At 38.3% G+C, this 25,977-nt stretch overlaps 1 protein-coding gene across 2 annotated transcripts in view; it reads left to right on the top strand.

Moving 5' to 3' along the window:
* The window catches only part of CPED1 (cadherin like and PC-esterase domain containing 1), a gene marked incomplete at both ends in the record, with an annotated part of 313,895 nt that overhangs the window by 146,990 nt on the left and 140,928 nt on the right, over positions 1 to 25,977 (top strand). For both annotated transcript variants that reach the window (XM_079711564.1, XM_079711565.1), the window contains 2 exons: positions 3,045 to 3,231; positions 4,233 to 4,401. In XM_079711564.1, the coding sequence (XP_079567690.1) occupies positions 3,045 to 3,231; positions 4,233 to 4,401 (356 nt within the window). The remainder of the gene's footprint in view (positions 1 to 3,044; positions 3,232 to 4,232; positions 4,402 to 25,977) is intronic.

Genomic DNA, 25,977 nt, shown 5'->3' on the forward strand with positions numbered 1-25,977 from the left:
AATACATGCTACTCAGTCCTCTTGGGAGACTGGTACCCAGTGTGTAGTGAGAAAAGGACTAGTTTTGAGAAAACTAGGAGCAAGGTTAGAATGAACATTTGTTGAGGGTCTAGTGTGCCAGGCTCTGGGTTAGGTCAGGAAAGCCACTTCACCTCTTTGGTCTTTTGTTTTCTCATTTATAAGAGGAACGATGGTACAAATTAATCTCATTTTTGTTTTTTAGTTTTCAGGTAGCATAGGGTAGAGGATACAAACACGTTAAATAAGCTCTTCAACTTTGTTCATATTTTTATGTTGATTAAAAACTAGTCCTACCTGGGTCTTCAAAATTAATCTTCCTATTTTTATGGTATAAGATTTTAAAAAATAACTCGATGCCTTAGAACAAGTGGGATTATCTTTCAGTGTCTAGGCTTTTTTTGTGTTTAATATGAGTTATGATTATCCCTCAAGAGGGCAACAAAATTCTGCGGTTAAAAGAAATCGATTAAAAGTAACCAAGACTTCAAATAGCTTTCCCATATATACTTGCCAAATACGTTAAGCAGCCTGCTACCACCTTACCTCACAGTGGGTTCTCTGCAGAGCTAAGGTAAGCTGGCCTGAGACAAGTTGGGACTGGATTGGGAAGAATGCCAAGGAAACACCAGGTGTTTGTAGGCAGCACCACTGATGATTCAGTTGAAGATGATGTCAGGACAAAATCAGCTTTCAAGCAGGGGTCTAGGATGCAGTACATAAGCCAGAGGTGAAGAGTTTCTGATGAAACCAAAAACAAGCACTTGCTAAAATCTTGCTTAAGAGAATGATTGCACATTTTCTTTCATTTAGGGCTGAGTTTCAGTGTTGTAATGGGCAGGCCCCATTGAAAATGTTCACTATTAAGTGAAAGTGTAAACTGCGAGGAAATTAACTCTCAGTGACTATTTTATAAAAATATATAAAGTTAAAGTATCAATACATTTCCTATGATTACTATTTTGAAAAAAACTTCCACTTTGTTATTCATCTAACTGGTTCTGAGCATAAAAGTGTAGCGCGCGTATTTATATTTCCTTTCTGCCTAAGAAATGGTGCTTTTGAAAGCACATTCCATATCCCTGAACTCCAGCTTGTTTAAAGTGTTAGATTGGGTTCACAGTCTCCATTTGAATCAGATCTCATGACCAAAAATAACCTGTTTTTACTGTGCTTATCTCAGTGCCTTGAACATAGACTATGCCAGAAAAAAAAAAATCTTTGATGAAAAAATGAATGTGTTATTAATAAGTGGTTGGATTCAAATGAAAAGCTATGGTCCTTTTCAAGATTAAATCTAATAATACAGTCTCACCCTTATTCTTTCATTTTTTCTCTTTTATTATAAAAAATTTTAGGAGCTGGTAGTATTATTGAAATTATAGATGAAGTCCACCTACATCTGTCACCCAGATAGAATTTTTTGTAACAAGTAAAATCAATCAAGCAGGCATTTACCCAATTCACTGAGTTATTCAACCAAATTGACTAATTTTTACTGACTTTTCCCTGCAATGAAATTACAATATATCTATTTTATCATTATTGTTCCTAATTTGTACCAGAGTAGTTTTTTCTTTGACCAGCTGAGAAAACTATCCTAGAATGTGGGTCAGAAATACACACATTTATTTACTTTCATTATTTTAGGGCACGATGGGTATTAAGCTGACACCTAGTTCTCAGAACTAGAATGAAACACCTATAAAGTTGGTGGTATTCATTGCTATGGATTTGGTGATGCATCTGTCTCCATGTCTGGCAAAGAAATATAAAACTTTTGGTATTGTTGAATCACAAAGTCCAGGATGTGATGAGAGATGGGAAGGAGAACCAAGGAAGTGGTTATGAGATGCCTTGTAAGCTTTATTGGGAGCTTGGCCTAGATTCTGGCGGTGATGAGAAACTGTTAAAGAACTGAAGCCAAATCATCAGATTTGATTTTAGAAAATTCGTTGTGATAGCTCTATAACAATAGAGGAAGAGACAGCAGTTAACAGGATAATCGACTTTTCTTTAAGTGCAGGTGTATAGCTTCCTGTGGCAAGTTTGGTGTTATCCTTTTGTCGCTATGTTAAACATCATTGAACATCTTATTTAAAGGCAACAGAAGACATTTCATTTTACTGATTTTTATAGAATTTCCTGTGTTTACCTTTACTGGAATTTTGTTGACCATTGAGAAGTATTTCTGGAACAAAATACTTGTTAATATTTCTTTGAAAAACATTTGCTTTTGAATAATTTGTTTATTTCAAATATGAACACAATATAGTTTAGCAGTGGTTGGTGTATGTGCCTAGAAATATGTTTTTAGTTTTTTCTCACTAAGATACTTCTGCAAAAAATTGAGTTATCAAATAGAAACACTTTTTTTTTAATGGCTTAGCACCAATTATATGAAATAATATGCTAGGTTCTGTAACAGGGTTGAACAGAGGATAGCATTTCCTTCTTATACTTTAGGGTACTTTCTTAGGTTAAAGTGGCCGGAGTATGGAGGGGGTCTCATGTTTTTGTGTCTGAGTGTTTGGCATGATATTGGATTTCACATTCTTTACTTCACCCTCCTGCCTGTAAGCTACATATCAATCCAATGGCAGTTTAATGACACTTCCCGTCAAGAAATTTTCCTTATTCCCTGCTGGTATCCTTCTGTCACCACCCCACAGAGTCATCTCCCCCCCATTTACACAGTTGCTTGATATATGCAGTAAGTGTTATGAAATGTTATCAATCCACTGGAGAGACATTTTCTGACCTTCTGTGCCTTTAAACTTTTAAAGGCTGAGCAAAAAAATATCAACTAAAGTCAACAACTGTTATATGAGGCAAGGTCTACAAAATTTGGCAAATAGAAAACCCAGCTGAAGCCACAAATCGACTATGACCAGAGGACCAAATGGAAAATCAGCAGTGATCACTAAAGTTATTCAAAAGAATTTTAAAAACCTTAATCATATATGATTTTTAAACATTTATCCATGCCACAGGTGTTTCTGTCATTGTTTTGTTTTTTTAAACAGATAAAGATGCACAATGTCATATCAAGCAGATCTTCACACATCCGCATTTGGAACTAAATCCTGAATTTAACTCAAAGATCAAAGATTATTACTCTGAAGTCCCATTTGATGTGGTAACGCTGACAATTGGAGCAGAGACTTCTAAGTGTCAGTGCAAGGTGTACCTGCAGGAACGGGCAGGACCAAGGTATGAAGGAGCTGACAGGGGCTGAGGGGAGACATCATAGTGGGAAGCACACCTTGGAAGCAACCTTTGAAGATGGTTCAGAAAACCTGAGACACAAGATCTGTTGGAGGGATTGCCAGGGTGTGAAATCCCTCTGCTTTACAGATGCCATGTGGTTAAAAAGAACACATGAGTGCTCTACTGATCTATTAACAATCTTTGTATTTAATCTTTGTAACAATGTTGTAACAAGAGAGGATCTTGTGATATGAAAAGTATCAAAGAGGACTCATTCAGGGAAAATTGAGTTTATTGTTATCTTCATGTTTTTAGGTAATTGAAGAGTTCACCCTTCTTAATAGTAGCCTCCTCTACCCCAACACAACTCCTCAAGTTTTTGAAGATTCAGGTGTTGATTACTTAATAAACATGTGACAATTTGTGGACATAGTAACACTAACTTTTTTAGTCTCATGGGATTTTTTTCTATGGACTCTTTTGAGAGTCATCAACTCTTTGGTTTATAATTTGAACAGAAGATAGAATTTTATGACATGCCGTGTCCATGGCAAGAAATATACTCATTTTCCTATGTTGTAGGGAAAGAAATGCACCCAGCATTTCTGGGAGCTCAGAAAGTGTAATAGAAAGAAAAGAGGATTCAGGTGAGGCCAACCTGGGTCCCAACCCTGACTCTACCATACTCTACTATATTTAAAGTGGGAACTATCATAGTTTTTGTATGGAGTTGTAAGTATTAAATGGGATAATATATGACCCTGACAGGTGGTTAATATATTAGTTCCCTTCCCTGTAATTGATAGGGGACATGACTTGCTCTGCAAGATAACTCTTGTTATACCAAAGCACAATGAAACATAACTTAAAATCGTTTTTTCACATTTTAGGTTTCTTATGAAATGGTGCAGATCTTATCTGTTTTCAATGAAAATTGTATACATTTAATAAATATTGATGTATGAATCAATTTGGGTTGTTTCTCTCTCTCATTCTCTCTCCAGCTTTGCCAACTACCCTCTGGGCTTAGGGATGAACAAAATCTCAATGCTTGTGGTGGATGAATCTCCAATCCAAGGTGAGACCCTGATCACATACAAACTCACCATCTATAGAGAAGACCGTCCAAGTCTGCCTTTGTTTGAGGACTTCGCAGCATGCGGTTTTGTGCAGGTAAGTGAATTTTACATTTGCACATGGGTTGAATTGGGAGTGATCCTTTAACCCAGGTGAAAAAGGCCAAATGAAAATTTTTAGAAAAAAGTGGATGCTTTCAAATCCAAATAATTGTGGTCTCATTTCAAAAAAGAGTACCAGCCAGGTATCTAAAATACCTTTTGTGAGTGATTTTCTCTTAAGTGTGGTGGCTATTCCCTGCACTTATAGTGTGCAGTGGAGTTATTGTGGTTAATATTGAAAAAAATGTCTGAGTACTCGCACTTAGTTATGAAATTCGTTTTACATTTCCTGTTTAAATTGTGCTGTGTTTCTTGGATTTGTCCCTGGAACTACTTTGAAATTTTAAACTAGATTCAGTGGAATTTGTTTTAAAGAATAAGAGGAAATTTTATGAAACTATTTTACAAAAGGGATACCAGATGAACGAAATTAAATTTCCTTGGGTAGATATATTTCGCCTTCACTTCTTGTACCTTAATCATTTGTAAAGTTTGCAGTTGCTCCAGTGAGCAACACATAACATTCCGTAGCCCTGTTGATTTTGGAGGAGGGTAAACATTACCCAGAGACTTTGTCTTATTTCGTGGTTCTTTCCTCTGTGTTTTCATTTTTTAGTAGTCTGTGTATAACCTTCTATATTTGCCTACATCATACACCCTGGCTACAAGTGATTCCAGGGAAGTAGTAATTGATACCCTTACCATATCTACTAATCCACTTAGAATAATTGCACCTATGTCGTATCTCAGTGATTGATATGCTAGTGGGAGCATGAACCACAGATGGTTAATAAAAGACAGAAATGGCTGACTGGGCCTCAGTGAGTAGGATGGATACCATGTTTTCCTAAATGTAGTGGCCATATAGAGTGTTCTCTCCCCTCTACCCACCACCACCACAATCTCATCTCTTCTCAAGAATTTAACACTATTTTGTAAGGGTACTCATTGCTGAGATTTTTATTTCTCAAGGAAATGTATACCCGTAATTTATGAACTACCACCAACTCAAAGGGAATTTCACAGTGGTGTATAGATTGGTCTAAAGCAGGACAGAACCATAATTCTTAAAGATATTAGTAGGTGTACTTAAAAAAAAGATAGGAGGGGGTGACCTTCAAGAAGGTGGAGGAGTAAGACGTGGAGATCACCTTCCTCCCCACAAATACATCAGAAATACATCTACACGTGGAACAACTCCTACAGAACACCTACTGAACGCTGGCAGAAGACCTCAGACCTCCCAAAAGGCAAGAAACTCCCCCACGTACCTGGGTAGGGCCAAAGAAAAAAGAAAAAACAGAGACAAAAGAATATGGACGGGACCTGCACCAGTGGGAGGGAGCTGTGAAGGAGGAAAGGTTTCCACACACTAGGAAGCCCCTTCGCGGGTGGAGACTGCGGGTGGCCGAGGGGGGAAGCTTCGGAGCCGCGGAGGAGAGCGCAGCAACAGGGGTGTGGAGGGTAAAATGGAGAGATTCCCGCACAGAGGATCGGTGCCGACCAGCACTCACCAGCCGCAGAGGCTTGTCTGCTCACCCACCAGAGCGGGCGGGGGATGGGAGCTGAGGCTCAGGCTTCGGAGGTCAGATCCCAGGGAGAGGACTGGGGTTGGCTGCGTGAACATAGCCTGAAGGGGGCTAGTGCACCACGGCTAGCTGGGAGGGAGTCCGGGAAAAGTCTGGACCTGACTAAGAGGCAAGAGACCATTGTTTCAGGTGCACGAGAAGAGGGGATTCAGAGCACTGCCTAAACGAGCTCCAAAGATGGGCGCGAGCTGCCGCTATCAGCGCAGACCCCAGAGACGGGCATGCGATGCTAAGGCTGCTGCTGCAGCCACCAAGAAGCCTGTGTGCAAGCACAGGTCACTATCCATACCTCCCCTCCTGGGAGCCTGTTCAGCCTGCCACTGCCAGGGTCCCCTGATCCAGGGACAACTTCCCCGGGAGAACACACGGCGCACCTCAGGCAGGTGCAACGTCACGCCGGCCTCTGCCGCCGCAGGCTCGCCCCGCATCCACACCCCTCCCTCCCCCCGGCCTGAGTGAGCCAGAGCCCCCGAATCAGCTGCTCCTTTAACCCCATCCTGTCTGAGCAAAGAACAGATGCCATCAGGCGATCTACACGTAGAAGCGGGGCCAAATCCAAAGCTGAACCCCGGGAGTTGTGCGAACAAAGAAGAGAAAGGGAAATCTCTCCCAGCAGCCTCAGGAGCAGTGGATTAAATCTCCACAGTCAACTTGATGTACCCTGCATCTGTGGAATACCTGAATAGACAACGAATCATCCCAAAATTGAGGCAGTGGGCTTTGGAAGAGGCTGTACACTTGGGGTTTGCTGTATGCGACTGACTGGTTTCTGGTTTTATGTTTATCTTAGTTTAGTATTTAGAGTTTATTATCACTGGTAGATTTGTTTATTGATTTGGTTGCTCTCTTTTTCCTTTATGTGTGTGTGTGTGTGTGTGTGTGTGTATATATATATATATATATATATATATATATATATTTCCTCTTTCTCTTTTTGTGAGTGTGAATGTGTATGCTTCTTTGTGTGATTTTTTCTGTATAGCTTTGCTTTTACCATTTGACCTAGGGTCTGTCTGTCCGTTTTCTTTTGTTTTTTTTTTTTAAATACAGTTTTTAGCGCTTGTTATCATTGGTGGATTTGTTTTTGGTTTGGTTGCTCTCTTTTTTCTTTTTTTTTTTTTTTTTTCTTTTTTTATTACTTTAAAAATTTTTTAAATTTTTACTAATTTTTTTATTTTAATAACTTTATTTTATTTTATTTTATTTTTTCTTCCTTTCTTTCTTTCTTTTTTTCTCCCTTTTCTTCTGAGCTGTGTGGCTGACAGGGTCTTGGTGCTCCAGCTGGGTGTCAGGCTTGTGCCTCTGAGGTGGGAGAGCAGAGTTCAGGACATTGGTCCACCAGAGACCTCCCAGCTCCACATAATATCCAACGGCGAAAATCTCCCAGAGATCTCCATCTCAACGCAAAGACCCAGCTCCACTCAAGGACCAGCAAGCTACAGTGCTGGACACCCTATGCCAAACAACTAGCAAGACAGGAACACAACCCCATCCATTAGAAGAGAGGCTGCCTAAAATCATAATAAGGTCACAGACACCACAAAACACACCACCAGACGCAGTCCTGAAAAACCAGAAAGACAAGACCCAGCCTCATCCACCAGAACACAGGCACTAGTCCCCTCCACCAGGAAACCTACACAAGCCACTGAACCAACCTTACCCACTGGGGGCAGACAGCAAAAACAATGGGAACTACAAACTTGCAGCCTGTGAAAAGGAGCCCCCAAACACAGCAAGTTAAGCCAAATGAGAACACAGAGAAACACAGCAGATGAAGGAGCAAGGTAAAACTCCACCAGACCAAACAAATGAAGAGGAAATAGGCAGGCTACGTGAAACAGAATTCAGAGTAATGATAGTAAAGATGATCCAAAATCTTGGAAATAGAATGGAGAAAATACAAGAAACGTTTAACAAGGACCTAGAAGAACTAAAGAGCAAGCAAACAATGATGAACAACACAATGAATGAAATTAAAAATTCTCTAGGAGGAATCAATAGCAGAATAACTGAGGCAAAACAATGGATAAGTGACCTGGAAGATAAAATAGTGGAAGTAACTACTGCAGAGCAAAATAAAGAAAAAAGAATGAAAAGAATTGAGGATAGTCTCAGAGACCTCTGGAACAACATTAAATGCACCAACATTCTAATTATAGGAGTGCAAGAAGAAGAAGAGAAAAAGAAAGAGACTGAGAAAATATTTGAAGAGATTATAGTTGAAAACTTCCCTAATTTGGGAAAGGAAATAGTTAATCAAGTCCAGGAAGCGCAGAGAGTCCCATACCAGATAAATCCAAGGAGAAACATGCCAAGACACATATTAATCAAACTATCAAAAATTAAGTACAAAGAAAAAATATTAAAAGCAGCAAGGGAAAAGAAACAAATAACATACAAGGGAATCCCCATAAGGTAACAGCTGATCCTTCAGCAGAAACTCAGCAAGCCAGAAGGGAGTGGTAGGACATATTTAAAATGATAAAAGGGAAAAAGCTACAACCAAGATTATTCTTCCCAGCAAGGATCTCATTCAGATTTGATGGAGAAATTAAAACCTTTACAGACAAGCAAAAGCTAAGAGAATTCAGCACCACCAAACCAGCTTTACAGCAAAGGTTAAAGGAACTTCTCGAGGCAGGAAACACAAGAGAAGGAAAAGACCTACAATAACAAACCCCAAACAATTAAGAAAATGGTGATAGGAACATACATATCGATAATTACCTTACATGTAAATGGATTAAATGCTCCAACCAAAAGACACAGACTGGCTGAATGGTTACAAAAACAAGACCCGTATACATGCTGTCTCCAAGAGACCCACTTCAGACTAAGGGACACATACAGACTGAAAGTGAGGGGATGGAAAAATATATTCCATGCAAATGTAAAACAAAAGAAAGCTGGAGTAGCAATTCTCATATCAGACAAAATAGACTTTAAAATATAGACTGTTACAAGAGACAAAAAAGGACACTACATAATGAGCAAGGAATCAATCCACGAAGAAGATATAACAATTGTAAGTATTTATGCACCCAACATAGGAGCACCTCAATACATAAGGCAAATGCTAACAGCCATAAAAGGGGAAATCAACAGTAACACAATCATAGTAGGGGACTTTAATGGCCCATTTTCACCAATGGAAAGATCATCCACAATGAAAATAAATAAGGAAACACAAGCTTTAAATGATACATTAAATAAGATGGACTTAATTGATATTTATAGGACATTCCATCCAAAAACAACAGAATACACTTTCTTCGCAAGTGCTCATGGAACATTCTCCAGGATAGATCATATCTTGGGTCACGAATCAAGCCTTGGTAAATTTAAGAAAATTGAAATCGTATCAGTTATGTTTTCCGACCACAATGCTGAAACGAGATATCAATTACAGGAAAAAAAATGTAAAAACTACAAACACATGGAAGCTAAACAGTACACTACTTCATAACCAAGAGATCACTGAAGAAATCAAAGAGAAAATAAAAACATACCTAGAAACAAATGACAATGTAAACACGATGACCCAAAACCTACAGGATGCAGCAAAAGCAGTTCTGAGAGGGAAGTTTATAGCAATGCAATCCTACCTCAAGAAATAAGAAACATCTCAAATAAACAACCTTTCCTTACACCTAAAGCAAGTAGAGAAAGAAGAACAAAAAACCCCCAAACTTAGCAGAAGGAAAGAAATCACAAAGATCAGATCAGAAATAAATGAAAAAGAAATGAAGGAAATGATAGCAAAGATCCGTGAAAATAAAGCTGTTTCTTTGAGAAGATAAACAAAATTGATAAACCGTTAGGTAGACTCATCAAGAAAAAAAGGGAGAAGACTCAAATCAATAGAATTAGAAATTAAAAAGGAGAAGTAACAACTAACACTGCAGAAATGCAAAGGATCATGAGATTTCTACAAGCAATTCTTTGCCAATAAAATGGACAACCTGGAAGAAATGGACAAATTCTTAGAAAAGCACAACCTTCTGAGACTGAACAAGGAAGAAATAGAAAATATAAACAGACCAATCACAAGCACTGAAATTGAGACTGTGATTAAAAATCCTCCAACAGGGCTTCCCTGGTGGTGCAGTGGTTAAGAATCTACCTGCCGATGCAGGGGACAAGGGTTCGAGCCCTGGTCTGGGAAGATCCCACATGCTGCGGAGCAACTAAGCCCGTGCACCACAACTACTGAGCCTGCACTCTAGAGCCCGTGAGCCACAACTACTGAAGCCCTCATGCCTAGAGCCCGTGCTCCGCAACAAGAGAAGCCACCGCGATGAGAAGCCCACGCACTGCAATGAAGAGTAACCCCCGCTTGCCGCCAACTAGAGAAAGTGGCACACAGCAACAAAGACCCAACGTAGTGAAAAATAAATAAATAAATTTATTTTTTTAAAAAATCCTCCAACAAACAAAAGCTCAGGACCAGATGGTTTCACAGGCGAATTCTATCAAACATTTAGAGAAGAGCTAACACCTATCCTTCTCAAACTCTTACAAAATACAACAGAGGGAGGAACACTCCCAAATTCAATCTACAAGGCCACCATCACCCTGATACCAAAACCAGACAAAGATGTCACAAAGAAAGAAAATACAGGCCAATATCACTGATGAACATGGATACAAAAATCCTCAAAAAAATTCTAGCAAACATAATCCAACAGCACATTAAAAGGATCACACACCATGATCAAGTGAGGTTTATCCCAGGAATGCAAGGATTCTTCAATACATGCAAATCAATCAATATGATATACCATATTAGCAAATTGAAAGAGAAGAACCATATGATCATTTCAATAGATGCAGAAAAACTTTTGACAAAATTCAGCACCTATTTATGATAAACCACCCCCCACCCAGAAAGTAGGCATCGAGTGAACCTACCTCAACATAATAAAGGCCATATATGACAAACCCACAGCCAACATCGTTCTCAATGGTGAAAAACTGAAACCATTCCACTAAGATCAGGAACAAGACAAGGTTGTCCACTCTTACCACTGTTATTCAACATACTGTTGGAAGTTTTAGCCTCAGCGATCAGAGAAGAAAAAGAAATCAAAGGAATCCAAATAGGAAAAGAAGAATTAAAACTGTCACTGTTTGCAGATGACATGATACTACACATAGAGAATCCTAAAGATGCTACCAGAAAACTACTAGAGCTAATCAATGAATTTGGTAAAGTAGCAGGATACAAAATTAATGCACTGAAATCTCTTGCATTCCTATACACTAATGATGAAAAACTGAAAGAGAAATTAAGGAAACACTCCCATTTACCACTGCAACAAAAAGAATAAAATACCTAGGAATAAACCTACCAAAGGAGACAAAAGACCTGTATGCAGAAAACTGTAAGTCACTGATGAAAGAAATTGTAGATGATACAAACAGATGGAGAGATATACCATGTTCTTGGATTGGAAGAGTCAACATTGTGAAAATGACTGTACTACCCAAAGCAATCTACAGATTCAAGGCAATCCCTATCAAACTATCAATGGCATTTTTCACAGAACTAGAATAAAAAATTTCACAATTTGTATGGAGACAAAAAAGACCGTGAATAGCCAAAGCAATTTTAAGAAAGAAAAATGGAGCTGGAGGAATTAGGATCCTGGACTTCAGACTATACTAGAAAGCTACAGTAATCAAGACAGTATGGTACTGGCACAAATACAGAAATATAGATCAATGGAACATAATAGAAAGCCCAGAGATAAACCCATGCACATATGGTCACCTTATTTTTAATAAAGGAGGCAAAAATATACAATGGAGAAAAGACATTCTCTTCAATACGTGGTGCTGGGAAAACTGGACAGCTACATCTAAAAGAATGAAATTAGAATACTCCATAACACCTTGCACAAAAATAAACTCAAAATGGATTAAAGACCTAAATGTAAGGCCAGACACTATAAAACTCTAAGAGGAAAACAGGCAGAACACTCTATGGCATAAGTCACAGCAAGATCCTTTTCGACCCACCTCCTAGAGAAATGGAAATAAAAACAAAAATAAACAAATGGGACCTAATGAAACTTAAAAGCTTTTGCACAGCAAAGGAAACCATAAACAAGACCAAAAGACAACTCTCAGAATGGGAGAAAATATTTGCAAATGAAGCAACTGACAAATGATTAATCTCCAAAATTTACAAGCACCTCATGCAGCTCAATATCCAAAAAACAACCCAATCCAAAAATGGGCAGAAGACCTAAATAGACATTTCTCCAAAGAATATATACAGGTAGCCAAGAAACACATGAAAGGATGCTCAACATCACTAATCATTAGAGAAATGCAAATCAAAACTACAATGAGGTATCACCTCACACCAGTCAGAATGGCCGTCATCAAAAAAATCTACAAACAGTAAATGCTGGAAAGGGTGTGGAGTAAAGGGAAACCTCTTGCACTGTTGGTGGGAATGTAAATTGATACAGCCACTATGGAGAACAGTATGGAGGTTCCTTAAATAACTAAAAATAGAACTACCATATGACTCAGCAATCCCACTACTGGGCATATACCCTGAGAAAACCATAATTCAAAAAGAGTCATGTACCACAATGTTCATTGCAGCACTATTTACAATAGCCAGGACATGGAAGCAACCTAAGTGTCCATTGACAGATGAATGGATAAAGAAGAGGTGGCACATATATACAATGGAATATTAATCAGCCATAAAAAGAAACGAAATTGAGTTATTTGTAGTGAGGTGGATGGACCTAGAGTCTGTCATACAGAGTGAAGTAAGTCAGAAAGAGAAAAACCAATACTGTATGCTAACACATATATATGGAATCTAAAAAATAAAAAAAAAAATGGTTCTGAAGAACCTAGGGGCAGGACATGAATAATGATGCAGAGGTAGAGGATGGACTTGAGGACATGGGGAGGGGTAAGGGTAAGCTGGGACGAAGTGAGAGAGTGGCATGGACATATATACACTACCAAATGTAAAATAGATAGCTAGTGGGAAGCAGCCACATAGCACAGGGAGATCAGCTTGGTGCTTTGTGACCACCTAGAGGAGTGGGATAGGGAGGGTGGGAGGGCGATGCAAGAGGGAGGGGACATGGGGATATATGTATATGTATAGCTGGTTCACTTTGTTATACAGCAGAAACTCAAACACCATTGTAAAGCAATTATACTCCAATAAAGATGTTAAAAAAAAATAGGAAAGAGTAGTGTTGTATGGTTATGAAGCAATGGATTAAACAAAATTAAGTAGGTTTCTTTACTGTAGGACTTCTTTGAACGTTTCAGATACTTATTTAAATGGTGGGCTTTCAAAAGAAGAATATGGGGGGCTTCCCTGGTGGCGCAGTGGTTGAGAGTCCGCCTGCCGATGCAGGGGATACGGGTTCGTGCCCTGGTCCGGGAGGATCCCATATGCCGCGGAGTGGCTGGGCCCGTGAGCCATGGCCGCTGAGCCTGCGCGTCCGGAGCCTGTGCTCCGCAACGGGAGAGGCCACAACAGTGAGAGGCCCGTGTACCGCAAAAAAAAAAAAAAAAAAAAAAAAGAAGAATATGTAGTGTCCAGCATTTCCAAACTTATTTAACGTCTTTTTAATGAACTACCTATCGATATTCTTCTGTGGAACACAGTTGGGGAAACAGGGGTCTAGACTATGGAGAAGACTTCAAGATTATGTTCCTCTCAGCTACCTACTTTTCAGTTTGCTTTCTTAGGGTTGCTATACCTCAGTCTTTTTCCAAGCTGGAAAACAAATTATAGAGCCACACCAAAAATGTTCATGAGGGAGGGAACCAAAACCTAGAGGGAGGTGTGTTTTTGTCTAAGTGTGTGTATGCGGTGTGTGTGTAGTTATTTCCAAACTAAATATTCTCACCTTCTTTAGTGTGTGACTCTATTTTTCCATTTTTCTGTTTCTGACTCTAATATTTTACATAGAAACTAACTCTTAAAGTAAATCATCTTTGAGGGAAAGCTAAGAGTATGAATGATTTTTTCCAGAATATTTATGGTTACCAACAACAATTAGTTTACTTCAAAAAGCACCATAGATTTAATTTTAATGTAGATTTTAATTTTTAAAAGTCTCTATGGGTAACTACATTTTTACTGGTCAGGAAACTTGACTTTTATATGGAGTAAATATATAATAAAAGTTACAAAGTAAAATAAAATTTCTACATTATGGCATGAAAGAATGTATTTTTACTTTTCACTTTTCATGTTAGGTTTGTGCTATTGAATTTTTGCTGTATCTTTTGAAATGTAATTGTGTTACACACAATTATTGGCATAGCTGTATTTTTTGGTTCCACTCTAAACTTAAACATGGTAAATGACTCATTCATTATTCTGCTATATGCAAAACCCATTTAAAATTTTTTAAATTTCTAAGTGTTCATAAAAGTGTAAAATCCTTATGCTTGATCTTTTAACACTGACATTCATTTCAGGAATATATATTCCTACCTGGCTGTCATCTGAAGAGACCTTTGTACATGTAATTGTAATTATATACATGATAAATATCTAGAGAAGTGTCAGTAGGAATGGAGATGATACCATGAGTAGAAAGGGATGTTGCAGAGGTGGAATCTGCAGGATTTGCCCACTTGTCTCTGATTTATCCTTTCTTTGTCCTTCTTATGACACTATTCTGGTTCAGTTCTTGTTACTTGTTGACTCAAATACTAAAATAGTCCCCGGCTTTGTTTCCCAGTATCTGTCTGACTCTTTTCCAGTTCAGTTTTGCAAGCTTGATCTTGATCAACTTAAAGCACACTCTGTCATAGGCTTTGCCAAAAATGCTCCAAGCTGTCCCTCTGATGGTCATTCACTTCTCTCATGTTGGTCCATATGTTTTTTCAGCCTCATGTCTCATTGTTTGTCAGTGTATTTTATGCTTCTGCTAACCTGGCCTATTTACCCTTCCCCAGACATGCTTCCCAATCCTGTGACACTGTCTGGGGCTGTCCCTTCCACTGGAAACTAAAATGAGTTTATTTGATGTCATGCCAGAAGCTGTAACTTGGATTTAGGTATAGGAGTTTTGATCCAAGTTGTATAAAAAAGAGTTCTTTAAAGGTCAAAACTGCTCCCAAATAGGTATTATTGAGTATCATTTACTATGTGCCAGGCTCTGTCATAAATGCTTTAGATTTAGTTATAGTCTCTTTAATCCTTACAGCATCCTTATAGATTGACTTCTGCTCTTAGCCCTCGGTTTCAGAGGAGAAACCCCAAAGATCAGAGGGGTTAAAGCAATTGCCCAAGGTCACATAGCTAGTGAGTGGCAAGGCTTGGATTCAGATCCAGTTGTGCCTAGTTCCAAAGTCCATGTTGTATTATGTTGCCTCCTGGCTCCCTCACGGGTGGGGACTTTTCTGTCCCAGGAAGTATTCAAGCATCAATTGGAAATCCACCTCTCAAGGAACAGATGAGGAATTGGATTCGATGATTTTTGAGTTTCCTTGACGTTAATAAAATGAGAAGTCTCATTGACCCTTGGTGTATTGCAAAGTCCTGTGATTAAAGTACACTGCTGCTGAGGTCGCCTTGTGCCAGGGTGGGGTTGGGGTGTGGGACCTGCAGAAGGAGGAGTGGCCCCAGTCCTTGCCCGTGCCTGCCTGCTCGGTTCTGGGCTCTGCAACTGCAGGCTGCCACGTCTTCCACTGAAGAGCGGACCTGCCCCTATGGACTCCAGTGAGGATCCAGACCCCTGGAGCTTGCCGTCCCCGATTGCCTGATTCCAGTTGTCTAGTCAAGTATGCTTTAGGCTCCACTAACATTGGCGGGAACCTTCCTCCTGAGCCCAAAGATAAAGAATAAACTAGCGAAGCAGGTGCTACTGTCCTCCAGAAAGTGGTATTGGCCTAGTCTGCTGGCAGGAAGAACCGCCCTTTGGAGGATGGTGGGGAGAAGCCCCCTTCACACAAACCAGCGATCCTTAGGTGGGATGAGTGAGGGCAAAAGCCTGGCAGCCGGACTGCTGGGTGACCCTTTGGTCTGTTGGTGCCATCGGATATTTTTTTTTACAGTTTGCAACTCCCCGTGAGCTAGGAAAAAAAAAGGTCAAGGAAAGTTGCCAGAAAATTATGAGGCTGAGATGGAAAGGCACTTACTTTACAAGAAGAAGATAACCTAATGGCCAAGAAGCATATGAAAAGATGCTCAATTCCATCAATCATCAGGGAAATGCAAGTTAAAATGACAATAAGATACCACTACCAACCCACCACAATGAAAAACACTAAAAGAACTAACAATACAAAGTGTTGGAGAGGACGTGGAGCAAGCTTTCATTCATACACTGCTGGGGGGAGTGTCAAATGTTTGCCCGTTTTGGAAAAAGTTGCCAGTATTAGTATAGCTAACATATAGCTAACATCCTATGACACAGCAATCCTGCTAACTGTGTACCCAAGATAAATGAAGTCATAGTTCCATCAAAAGATATATCCAAGAAAAATTTTTTTTTACTTTTAAAGCATTTTATTTTTTAGAGCAGTTTTAAGTTTACAATAAATGAGAAGAAGGTACAGAGATTACCCATATACACCCAGCCCCACATATACATAACCTCTCATTATCAACATCACTCATCAGAATGGTACATTTTTTACCAGGGATGAACCTACATTGACACATCATAATCACCCAAAGTCCATAGTTTACCTTAGGGTTTACTCCTTGTGTTATACATTCTATGGGTTGGGGCAAATGTATAATGACATGGATCCAACATTGTAAAATCATACAAAGTATTTTCACTGCCCTGAAAATCTTCTGTGCTCCACCTGTTCATCTCTCCCACTGCCTACCAACCCCTGGCAGCTACTGATTTCTTTTCATTGTCTCCATAGCTTTAGCTGTTTTAGAATGTCATACAGTTGGGATCATACAGTATGTAGCTTCTCAGGTTGGCTTCTTTCACTTAGTGATGCATTTAAGTTTCCTCCACATCTTTTCATGGCTTGATAGCTCTTTTCATTTAAGCACAAGAAATCTTCATATCAGTTGTATAAAATCTAAAAGCTGCTTATAAAATCTAAAAGCTAGAAAAAGTTCAATAAGAAAAGAGATAAACAAATTCAATGTAATACTGTTGAGACATTTAAAAATAAATTAACTATTGATACACACAAACATGGGTAAATCTCCAAAACATTATGTTGAGAAAAAGAAGCCAGACATAAAAAGATGTACTATAATTCATTTATATGAAGTTTAAGAACAGTCAAACCATATAGAAATCAAAATAGTTGTTACCTAGAAGGTGTGGGAGCTTCTAAGCATGAGGAAACTTTTTGGGCAAATGTCCTATATCTTAATCTGGGTGGTGGTTACATATATAACCAGGTGGTGTATAGATGTATAAAAATTTAATTAATTGTGCACTTCAGATTTGTGCAATTAACTGTGTATAATACTTATAAGTATGTTTGGCTATATATAAATTATGTATACTAAATATAAATTATACCTCAATAATATAAGAAAAATACATTAGTGGGAAGTATGTAATATATTCCAAGACATGCCTCCCTTCTCAAATATATTGATCAGAAAGAAGTTAGTTATCATACAATTAACTTAGGCAATAGGTTATATTAGGAATGTGTTACTAAAATATCAAGAAAAATATTAGAAAATTCTTGTGGAATGTATCCTACAGATGATTGCAGAAAAGTATTTCAGTCATTTATAAGAATCCTTTCCAGAAGGTCTTAATTTAAAGTTTATATGGGTGGTCCGTCAGCAGTACTCTAGTATATAAAATGGAAAAGTGTCTAATAAGTACTACTATTTTTTTAGCCTTCCTTTTAGAAACCGTAAAATGAGTGAAAAGATAATGAATGAATAATGTGGATTGTTTTAGACACTTAACTAAGCATGAGAGGCCTCGGGAACTGGGAGGATTCAATGGCAGAGGTAGGATTTTCTCACCTTGGGCTCCAGCTAAATAAAATTCTAATCAGAGACCTTTCCCTTATTTATCTTTTATGCTTAATCTCATTAGAGTCTTTAGGTTTCATGGCAAACTGATGTTATGATGAAGTGTAGAATACAAAAAGTGAGGGATAACATTTCTAATCTTCTCTCAAATTTTTGGCCTTCCAAATTGTTCTTTTTCTTTTTTTCCAACAACTATAGTGCCTTTGTTATATTTCTAAGGTTGAAATCCAGAGTTGATCTACTGCACATTAAATGATAGACTGTTCTACATGTATTTGATTCCCCAAAGCCTATACATGGCAAGCTAAAAGGAAATGGATTAAACCTTAATTATATTTTATTTGTTGGTTAAGAGGAAAAATTATAATTCCTCCTTACATTTATTCAAATTAGATTTTGGCCTAATGGACTCCATTATTAAATTTTAAATAAACATAAGAAACAGTCCACCTTCAAGTAACCAAAAGAGGAGAATCCGATTTGCAGTTAATCAAGTTTCCTAATTTCTCCTTCCCCCATTCTCTCACCTTCTGGACATCAACTATTCATTTTCTTATTTAACCAAAAGACTAACAGTGAAGAGGAAAGCAAATATAAGGCATACCAGTCAATTAAAAAATCAAGTACTATGACAATTTGGTGAATAATAAGATAATTTAATTAATTTGTTAATAGACATTCTGCATTATTTACATAATCAAACATTTTAAGTACCTACTTAGCCATACTTAACTATTTGAGTTTAGTGTCTGTTTCTAATTTTATCGCCAGTTGGAATTTGCCTATGGTAGCTGTAGAGGCAACTCTTAGTTTAGTTATTATCAGTGAGGGAGAAAGGGCTAATTTACATGACTGATATAAAACAACCAGATTTGGACCAAGGCTTCTCCACCTCAGCATTATTGATATTGGGGCTGGATAATTCTTCATTCTGGGGAGCTATCTTGTGCACTGTAGGATGTTGAGCAGCATCCCTGGCCTCCATCCACTAGATTTCCAGTAGTACGCCCCTCCCTAAGCTGTGGTAACCAAAAATGTCTTCTGGTGTTGCCAGATGTCCTCTGAGGGGCAAAATCAGCCCCTCAGAGGACATCTTTGAGAATCAGTGAGAACCACTGATGTATATCAATAAGACGTCCTGCTTTTCTACTTTCTACTAGTAAAGCTAGTAAATCTGTAGTGGATTTACTAGAGGTATGAATAGTTTAAAGGTAATCCCTCAAAGTTTTTAATCATTTCTGTAGTCAGTGATAGGACTCTGAGAGCTCTTTATTCTACTCATGATTGTGCCATCTTTTCTGTCTAATGTAATTATAGTCAGAAGTATGCATTCAATTATAGAAAACATGATTCTTAATGAAACATAAAAAGTCAAATAACATACCTAGACTATTTCATGTTGATTTATCCATAAATAGCATAATGTTTTGCTGTTAGGGAGAAAGATTTAGATAGTAATAAGCTGTTATTATTGCTGGACTATGTCGTGCATAGGAATTAGAAGATATATTTATGTTCTAAGGAAATTAAAATACATATGGGGAAATATTTCTTTTAATATCTCCTCCCAAATCAAAAAGTTTTGACATGGATAACAATAGAGCATCCACAGAAGTTGATTTGCACAGATGATCTGTGGTCTCATATACATTTTGCCTCCAAAGTGTTGTGCCAGATAGAGTCATAAATAAAATCTGCAGAAAGGTCATAGGGCAAAACCGTAGGAGACTACATTTCACGGATCCATTTGCTAGAAGCAGCTTTCATTTTAAAATACATTTCAATTAATAAAGAAAGGGAAAATACCAAGCAAAGAAAAAATGCCATTTAAAAGAATGATGCGTCCAGCATTTAGCTACACATTTAAAACTGGTATTTGCTGCTTTATTTTACAAAAACACTAATTAGCAATCTAGATGCTGAGTTATTAAATGATGTGTGAATGACTCCAGTTATAGCATTTGGAAATGCTTTATAAAATGTTCCCATTTATTTTTTTGTACATTTCCAACAACACGTAAGGACAATTATAAAACAACTCATACGATAGTTGTCTAATGTGTTAGCAAATGTCCATAATAAAAGAAGAGAATAGCATTTAGCAATGACTGCTTAATAAAAATTTGTTCGATTCCAAAGTTGTAGTATCGTTGAAATACTCATTTTAGTGGTTTTTAGTTACCTTGTTTACGTCAGTATACCAGAAGAATGTGACTTAATTTTTCAACAGTAGAGTCTGTGTTGTAGTGAAATCCTCCCAACCAGCAACTGTTTATTAAGTATCTGCTCTGCACTCTGCTCTTAGAAATTTGCCACGTGCTGTAGGGGACGACACGGACAGCAGCAGCCTCAGAAGGAGGAGGAGTAGTCGTGCAACATTTATAGAACTTTTATTATGTGCCAGGCATCGTGTTAAGCACTTTTCCTTCCTACCTTACTTAGTGTTCTCCACAACCCTAAACAGATGATTTTTTATCCCCTCCCTTTTTTTCACATACGAAGAAACTAAGACTTTAGAATAGTTAGAACAGTTAGAAAGCTTGTCCAGGCTTTCTACATAACATATGTAATTAGTGGCAAAGGTGGGATTTGAATACGGGTCTGATGCAAATCTATCCCCTTAATCATTACTCTGGACGATAGAATCTAAAACCCTCCTCACACTTACAATCTAATTGTCTGGAGTCACTGCAAAATTCTGAGGTCTTCATAATCTTTATTTGGTGAGTAATATCAGATAGCAGAGTCTTCCCATTGAGAGTCTACCTATGAGGAAAGTTTTAGGGCTAATATCTAATATTTTACTAGACATCTTATATATCCTAATATCTGACTATATTGGCATCCAATATTTAAATCAGGTTATAATAGTTTACATATTAGAATTCTACTTAGCCAGAATACTATTATTGCTACTCATTGTCAAAATGATTTCTAGTGCACAGGCTTTTTTTTAATGTTATGCTTGATTACAGAATTAGAACAATTTCCAATTAATCGCTTTCACTATTTAACACACCTTACTACCTTATTGTTTCTATTAAAATATCCACAGTACATTTTTTCAAAACTTAAGAAAAAACTTTGTTCACGCATACTTTATAACAGTGAGAAGGCTGTGCTGTGGAGCTGACAATTTGACAGTGCTTCAGTGACACAGTCATCAAGGGGGAAAAATCCTGCCTTTCAGACTCTTATTTAATCTTCACAAGCAGATTAGATAATGTAGCTAATTTTTATTATCTACTCCACCCTACCCCCTTCTCCGAGGAAACTAAGTCTTAGGCTAAGTTTTTTATATTTATTTATACATTAATTAATTTATTTCTATCTATATTAATTTATTTATATTTTATATTTATTCTATTTATTTAGATTTTATATTAAATGCTGTATATTTTGGTGATATTTCTCAAGGGCATCATGAACAGTTTCTTCAAGGGTAAATTTCCACCTCTGATGACTTCCTATGATATCTCTCTGCCTTTAATGAGTGAAAATTAAGTAGGCTCCCGAATGCTTTGATCGAATACTGCACTTAGTTTTTAAACATGTAGAAAAGAATGTCTCCTTTGTAAAAGTCAGAATATTCTCTTGCTCTGTAAATAGGATGAGAGTCACTTTTCTCTGTGGAAATTATTTTGTCAGGGCAAACTGCATCTTCACAAAACATCTCAGGCCATTTTCCTAACCGAGTGGTTAAAAGCCGTGGACTCCAAGGCTCATGTTTATAATCACTGTCAGAGAAGCCTGACTGTGGTCCCGGCTCTGCTTCTAACTGCCCTCATTGGCTGTGTCTCCTAGTGCAAGGCTTATAAGCTCCCCTAAGCTTCAGTTTTCTTATCTTTAAGAATAGAAGTAGTAATAGAACCTATCTTTTTTTTTTTTTTTTTTTTTTTGCGGTACGCGGGCCTCTCACTGCTGCGGCATCTCCCGTTGCGGAGCACAGGCTCCGGACGCGCAGGCTCAGCGGCCATGGCTCACGGGCCCAGCTGCTCCGCGGCACGTGGGATCTTCCCGGACCGGGGCACGAACCCGTGTCCCCTGCATCGGCAGGCGGACTCTCAACCACTGCGCCACCAGGGAAGCCCTAGAACCTATCTTATAGCACCAGTCTGAGGATTCAACTAGATAATTAATGCAGAGTTCTGTCACAAGCCAAGTACATGATCAAGTGCTCGGTCAAGGTTGAACGAGCATCATCGTCGTCATCACCATCATGAAAACTCTTGGTCCCGATGCCCCTCTAGGGCTTACCTGCAAGTGTATAGAGAAGGAGATGAGGGAAGAAAGAGGACAGCAAAAGAAGTAGGAGCTCATAGTACCGAGAACTTCTGGAATTATAAAGGAATCAGGACAGGAATGCTGAGTTGGGAGTTAGAAAGGACAGTGAGTGACCTGGGCTGTTCCACACGGTTGCATTCCTGAGGTTCATGGGTCCTGGCACTTTTGCCTTTGTGGACCCCTTCTTTCAGGAAAAAAAAATACTTAAAATTGTATTTTACCACTGTGTTGATATAACGATGAATATATTAATATTCATCTCTATAAAGACTCATCTCTATAGAGAATAGAGACTTTTCTTGGACCTAAAATTTCATTTTTTTTCTTCTAAATTTAAAGGAGATTCAGATGTTTTCCCAGACTGCTAAAAGTAGTTTGTTCTGTAGGCATGGTTGCCACTGCGCCTGGTAGAAAACTGGCTCTTGTCTTCTACTTCCCTCTGCAGGATCTGCAGCAGAGGCATCCATTTCCTTAGCAATGACCTCAATTGTAGGCACTCTTTCAAGTCTTCTTAAGTGACCTTGACTTCAGCACTTAGCCTTCTGCAGTTGTTTCATGTTCTGTGTGCTAAGCCTGTGCAACCCTTTACCGGCGTTCTTCATGAGCCCATGTAGCACCCAGGGGAATGATCTGCTATTTTCACGAGCAGTTTGCACACCAGACGTTCTGAACACAGAGGCTACCTCAGTGCCCAGTAAGCCTTCACAGACACCAAAGGCTTGGGAATTTTGTGTAACATTGTTTTCTTAAAAAGCAGGCAAAGATGAGAGAGGTGTGTTCTTTAATTCACGATCTCTTTTAGTGCTTCTATAAATTATCTTTCTGAGTTGGTGAAAACGAGTTATGTTAAACACTCACCTCTGAGTTAATGTAACTTATGGTCAGATAAATTACCGCTTAAATAAAAACGTTTGCTCAGCACATCTGTTTCTCCATGTTTCTCCAAGTCACATCTGCTTCTTTTACAAGAAGAAACAAACTTTTACTACCGTTAGCGCAGCAGTGCCAAGACCCCGTGGAAGAGAATCGGGTCTTCCTGGCTTCCGACAGCATCCAGAGGTTTCCCTGAGTGCAACCTTCTGCTGTATACAATCATGTTCATTTGAAGTTTATGTTTTGACATTCTAAGAATTAGTCTTCTAATTTCAGGATTATTGGACAGGGAACTAGAAAAAGAGGTTTTTAAATAAAATATTCTGCTAGATTTACCGCATTTCTAATGGGACATTTGAAACTTTGAAGGAGGTTTAGTTAAAAGAGAAGCAGATAAACAAAGTCCCTTTTTGATAACTCCAATTCCTAAATACCCACTTTGGGGGCTTTAATGGCTCCAGAGGATCCCTAGATCTTTAATTTCTCCTTCTCCATTTTCTTACCCGTTTCTCAAGTCCAGATTAACTCTAGCAAAGTTACACACCAAAATAGCGAGGGTGGTAGTGAGAGAGAGGAGAGACCTTGGGTATTAGGGTGAGCGGTTTTATGAGTCCTCCTCCTACTCCAAAGCAAGTCTGGAACATGACTTATTTTTAAAAAGACATTTTTGGCTTCATCAAACAACAGAGCTTGACTCTGTATAAGACAAGGGAAGGCAAATGATGTCTCTGAGCCAGTGATTCTTCATCTTTTGGAGGAAGCAGGTACCCTTTTGAATATCTCATGAAAGTTTTGACCCTTCGTCTCAAGGAATAATGTACAATCACAGCCAATGCTGTATACAATTTCAGAGATATGAAAAAGCCCAGGTTAAAAAAAATTCTTATTCTAGTAACTCATAATCTGAAGCAGAATATCCCTAGCAGCAACAAGCATAACAAGGACAGTTTCATTTCTGGCATAAATGTACATGATTGTAATTCAATTGAGCACCTACTTTGTCCCAGCAACTGTACTATTGCCATATATTATTTGATTTATAGTCCTAGTGATAAAGAAATTAGTATCTATATAACAATAGTACATTTTGGAGTTATGTGTAGTCTTTCAATGGTCTCTGTGAGCACAGAGAATCAGCAATTATTATAGTTTTCAGAGTGCCACCAAATCTAATATTGCCTTAGAAATAAACATCTGTGCAGCACTTCCTCACCGTTGCTTTCTGCTCCCGGGCTCAGAAAGTGGTTGTGAGTTGTAGGTCGTGGTGGTCCAGGGGACGAAATTTAATAATACGTCATTTGGGCAGTTATTGTTGTCCTCATTAGTCAAGGCCATTGCTGTGCTTTCTTTCAGCAGGCTATACCAGATTGGTTTTTTGTTCAAAGAAAGGTTGGCCCCATGTCTCAATTAGGTGATGTGGAGAAAATTTCCACATGCAATTGACCAACTCTAACCTTTCCTTCCATAGGCGTGTGTTGTAGGAACAAGAATGAGGGATGGGGTATTTCTTGCAGACGGTTTCACCGATTGCAGAACTACAAGCTGGTTTGATGCATGTTCCCTCAAGGCAGAGTTAGGACCCCTGATTGCCTGACATATTTAACTTCTTTTGAAAATGCTGCTAATTTGTCTTTCTTTTTTTCTTTCTTACCCACATCCATTTTTTTTAGGCAGGACTAATGAGTTTAAAACACTGAGCATGACCTCACTCTTCAAAGCTCATCAGACCTCTCCACCCCACTGGCCCCCCGAGTCTTCAGAACCTCATTCTTCAGCAATGTGGTGCAGACTTTCACTGACTTTGGGGGATTTTTCACCTCCTCTGCCTCCCCTCCCTCTCACCTCCCAAATGCTTCAGGATGATCTTTCCAAACCTAATGATTTGGAAAATAAATTTTGCATTTGGAATTCTTGACCTGATAGGTTATTTTAAAATTAAATTCCTGATAAAGTTAAGAGACCCAGATTTCAAAGGTTTTAGAAATAACAGGGAGGGAAACATTTTCTTTAAGTGAAATAACCTCTCTTAAATACTTTCATCAAAACATTATTTATGCTGTCTGGATTTGAGTTGCAGTTCATCACGTGAGTGTTTGGAGACCTTATGAAAGTTTCTCATCTGTCATGGGTATAACAGTACTGACCCCATAAGGTGGTTTTAAGGAAAACCTGAGTTAATGTCGTGAAGAGCTTCAAATAGTGCTTGGGCACAGGAGGAGCTCAGTATACGTGTTTGCAAAAGAGAAATAGGCAGATAAATCAAATATGTCTTCAGGTTGGTAAAGGAGGAACGTTTAAAACAGGCTTTATGTTTTTCTGTTGAGGTCTAGCAAAATGATTTGGAGATTTTTAAATTGCTTATATTTAAATTTTGATTTAACAAGATGTAAACATGTGAAGGGTTTTGCAGAACAAACCACCTGTGCTAAATTATACTATAAATTTTGTAGTGAAGGTGCTAAAACCAAAATTCCAGAATTGAGTATAAGATTTGCCCTGAACATGTGTTTTAATTTTGATAGTTGCATGATTAATTTTGTATGTCATCTTGTTAACAATCTCAGCTGAGAAACTGAGAATTCAAGAGTTTTCGACAAAAAAGAGGGGAAGTATTTCTTTGCCAAACATGACAATATCTTTCTGGTGGATTCCATTAAAGATAAGGAACTCAATGTTCCCTGTGCCATTTTTACAAATGAACAGCAAAGGACAAATATTATACCTTTGTGTCATCAGGCACAAGGTATAACCATAATTTAGTATTTTAGTATGTATAATCTCTTTTTAAAAGAAGGACTTTTTTAATCTCTTTTTAAAAGAAGGACTATCATTTTGAAAGCCATCA

This window comes from Hyperoodon ampullatus, assembly GCF_949752795.1.
Source record: "Hyperoodon ampullatus genome assembly, chromosome: 9".
NCBI classification, from domain to species: Eukaryota; Metazoa; Chordata; class Mammalia; order Artiodactyla; family Ziphiidae; genus Hyperoodon; species Hyperoodon ampullatus.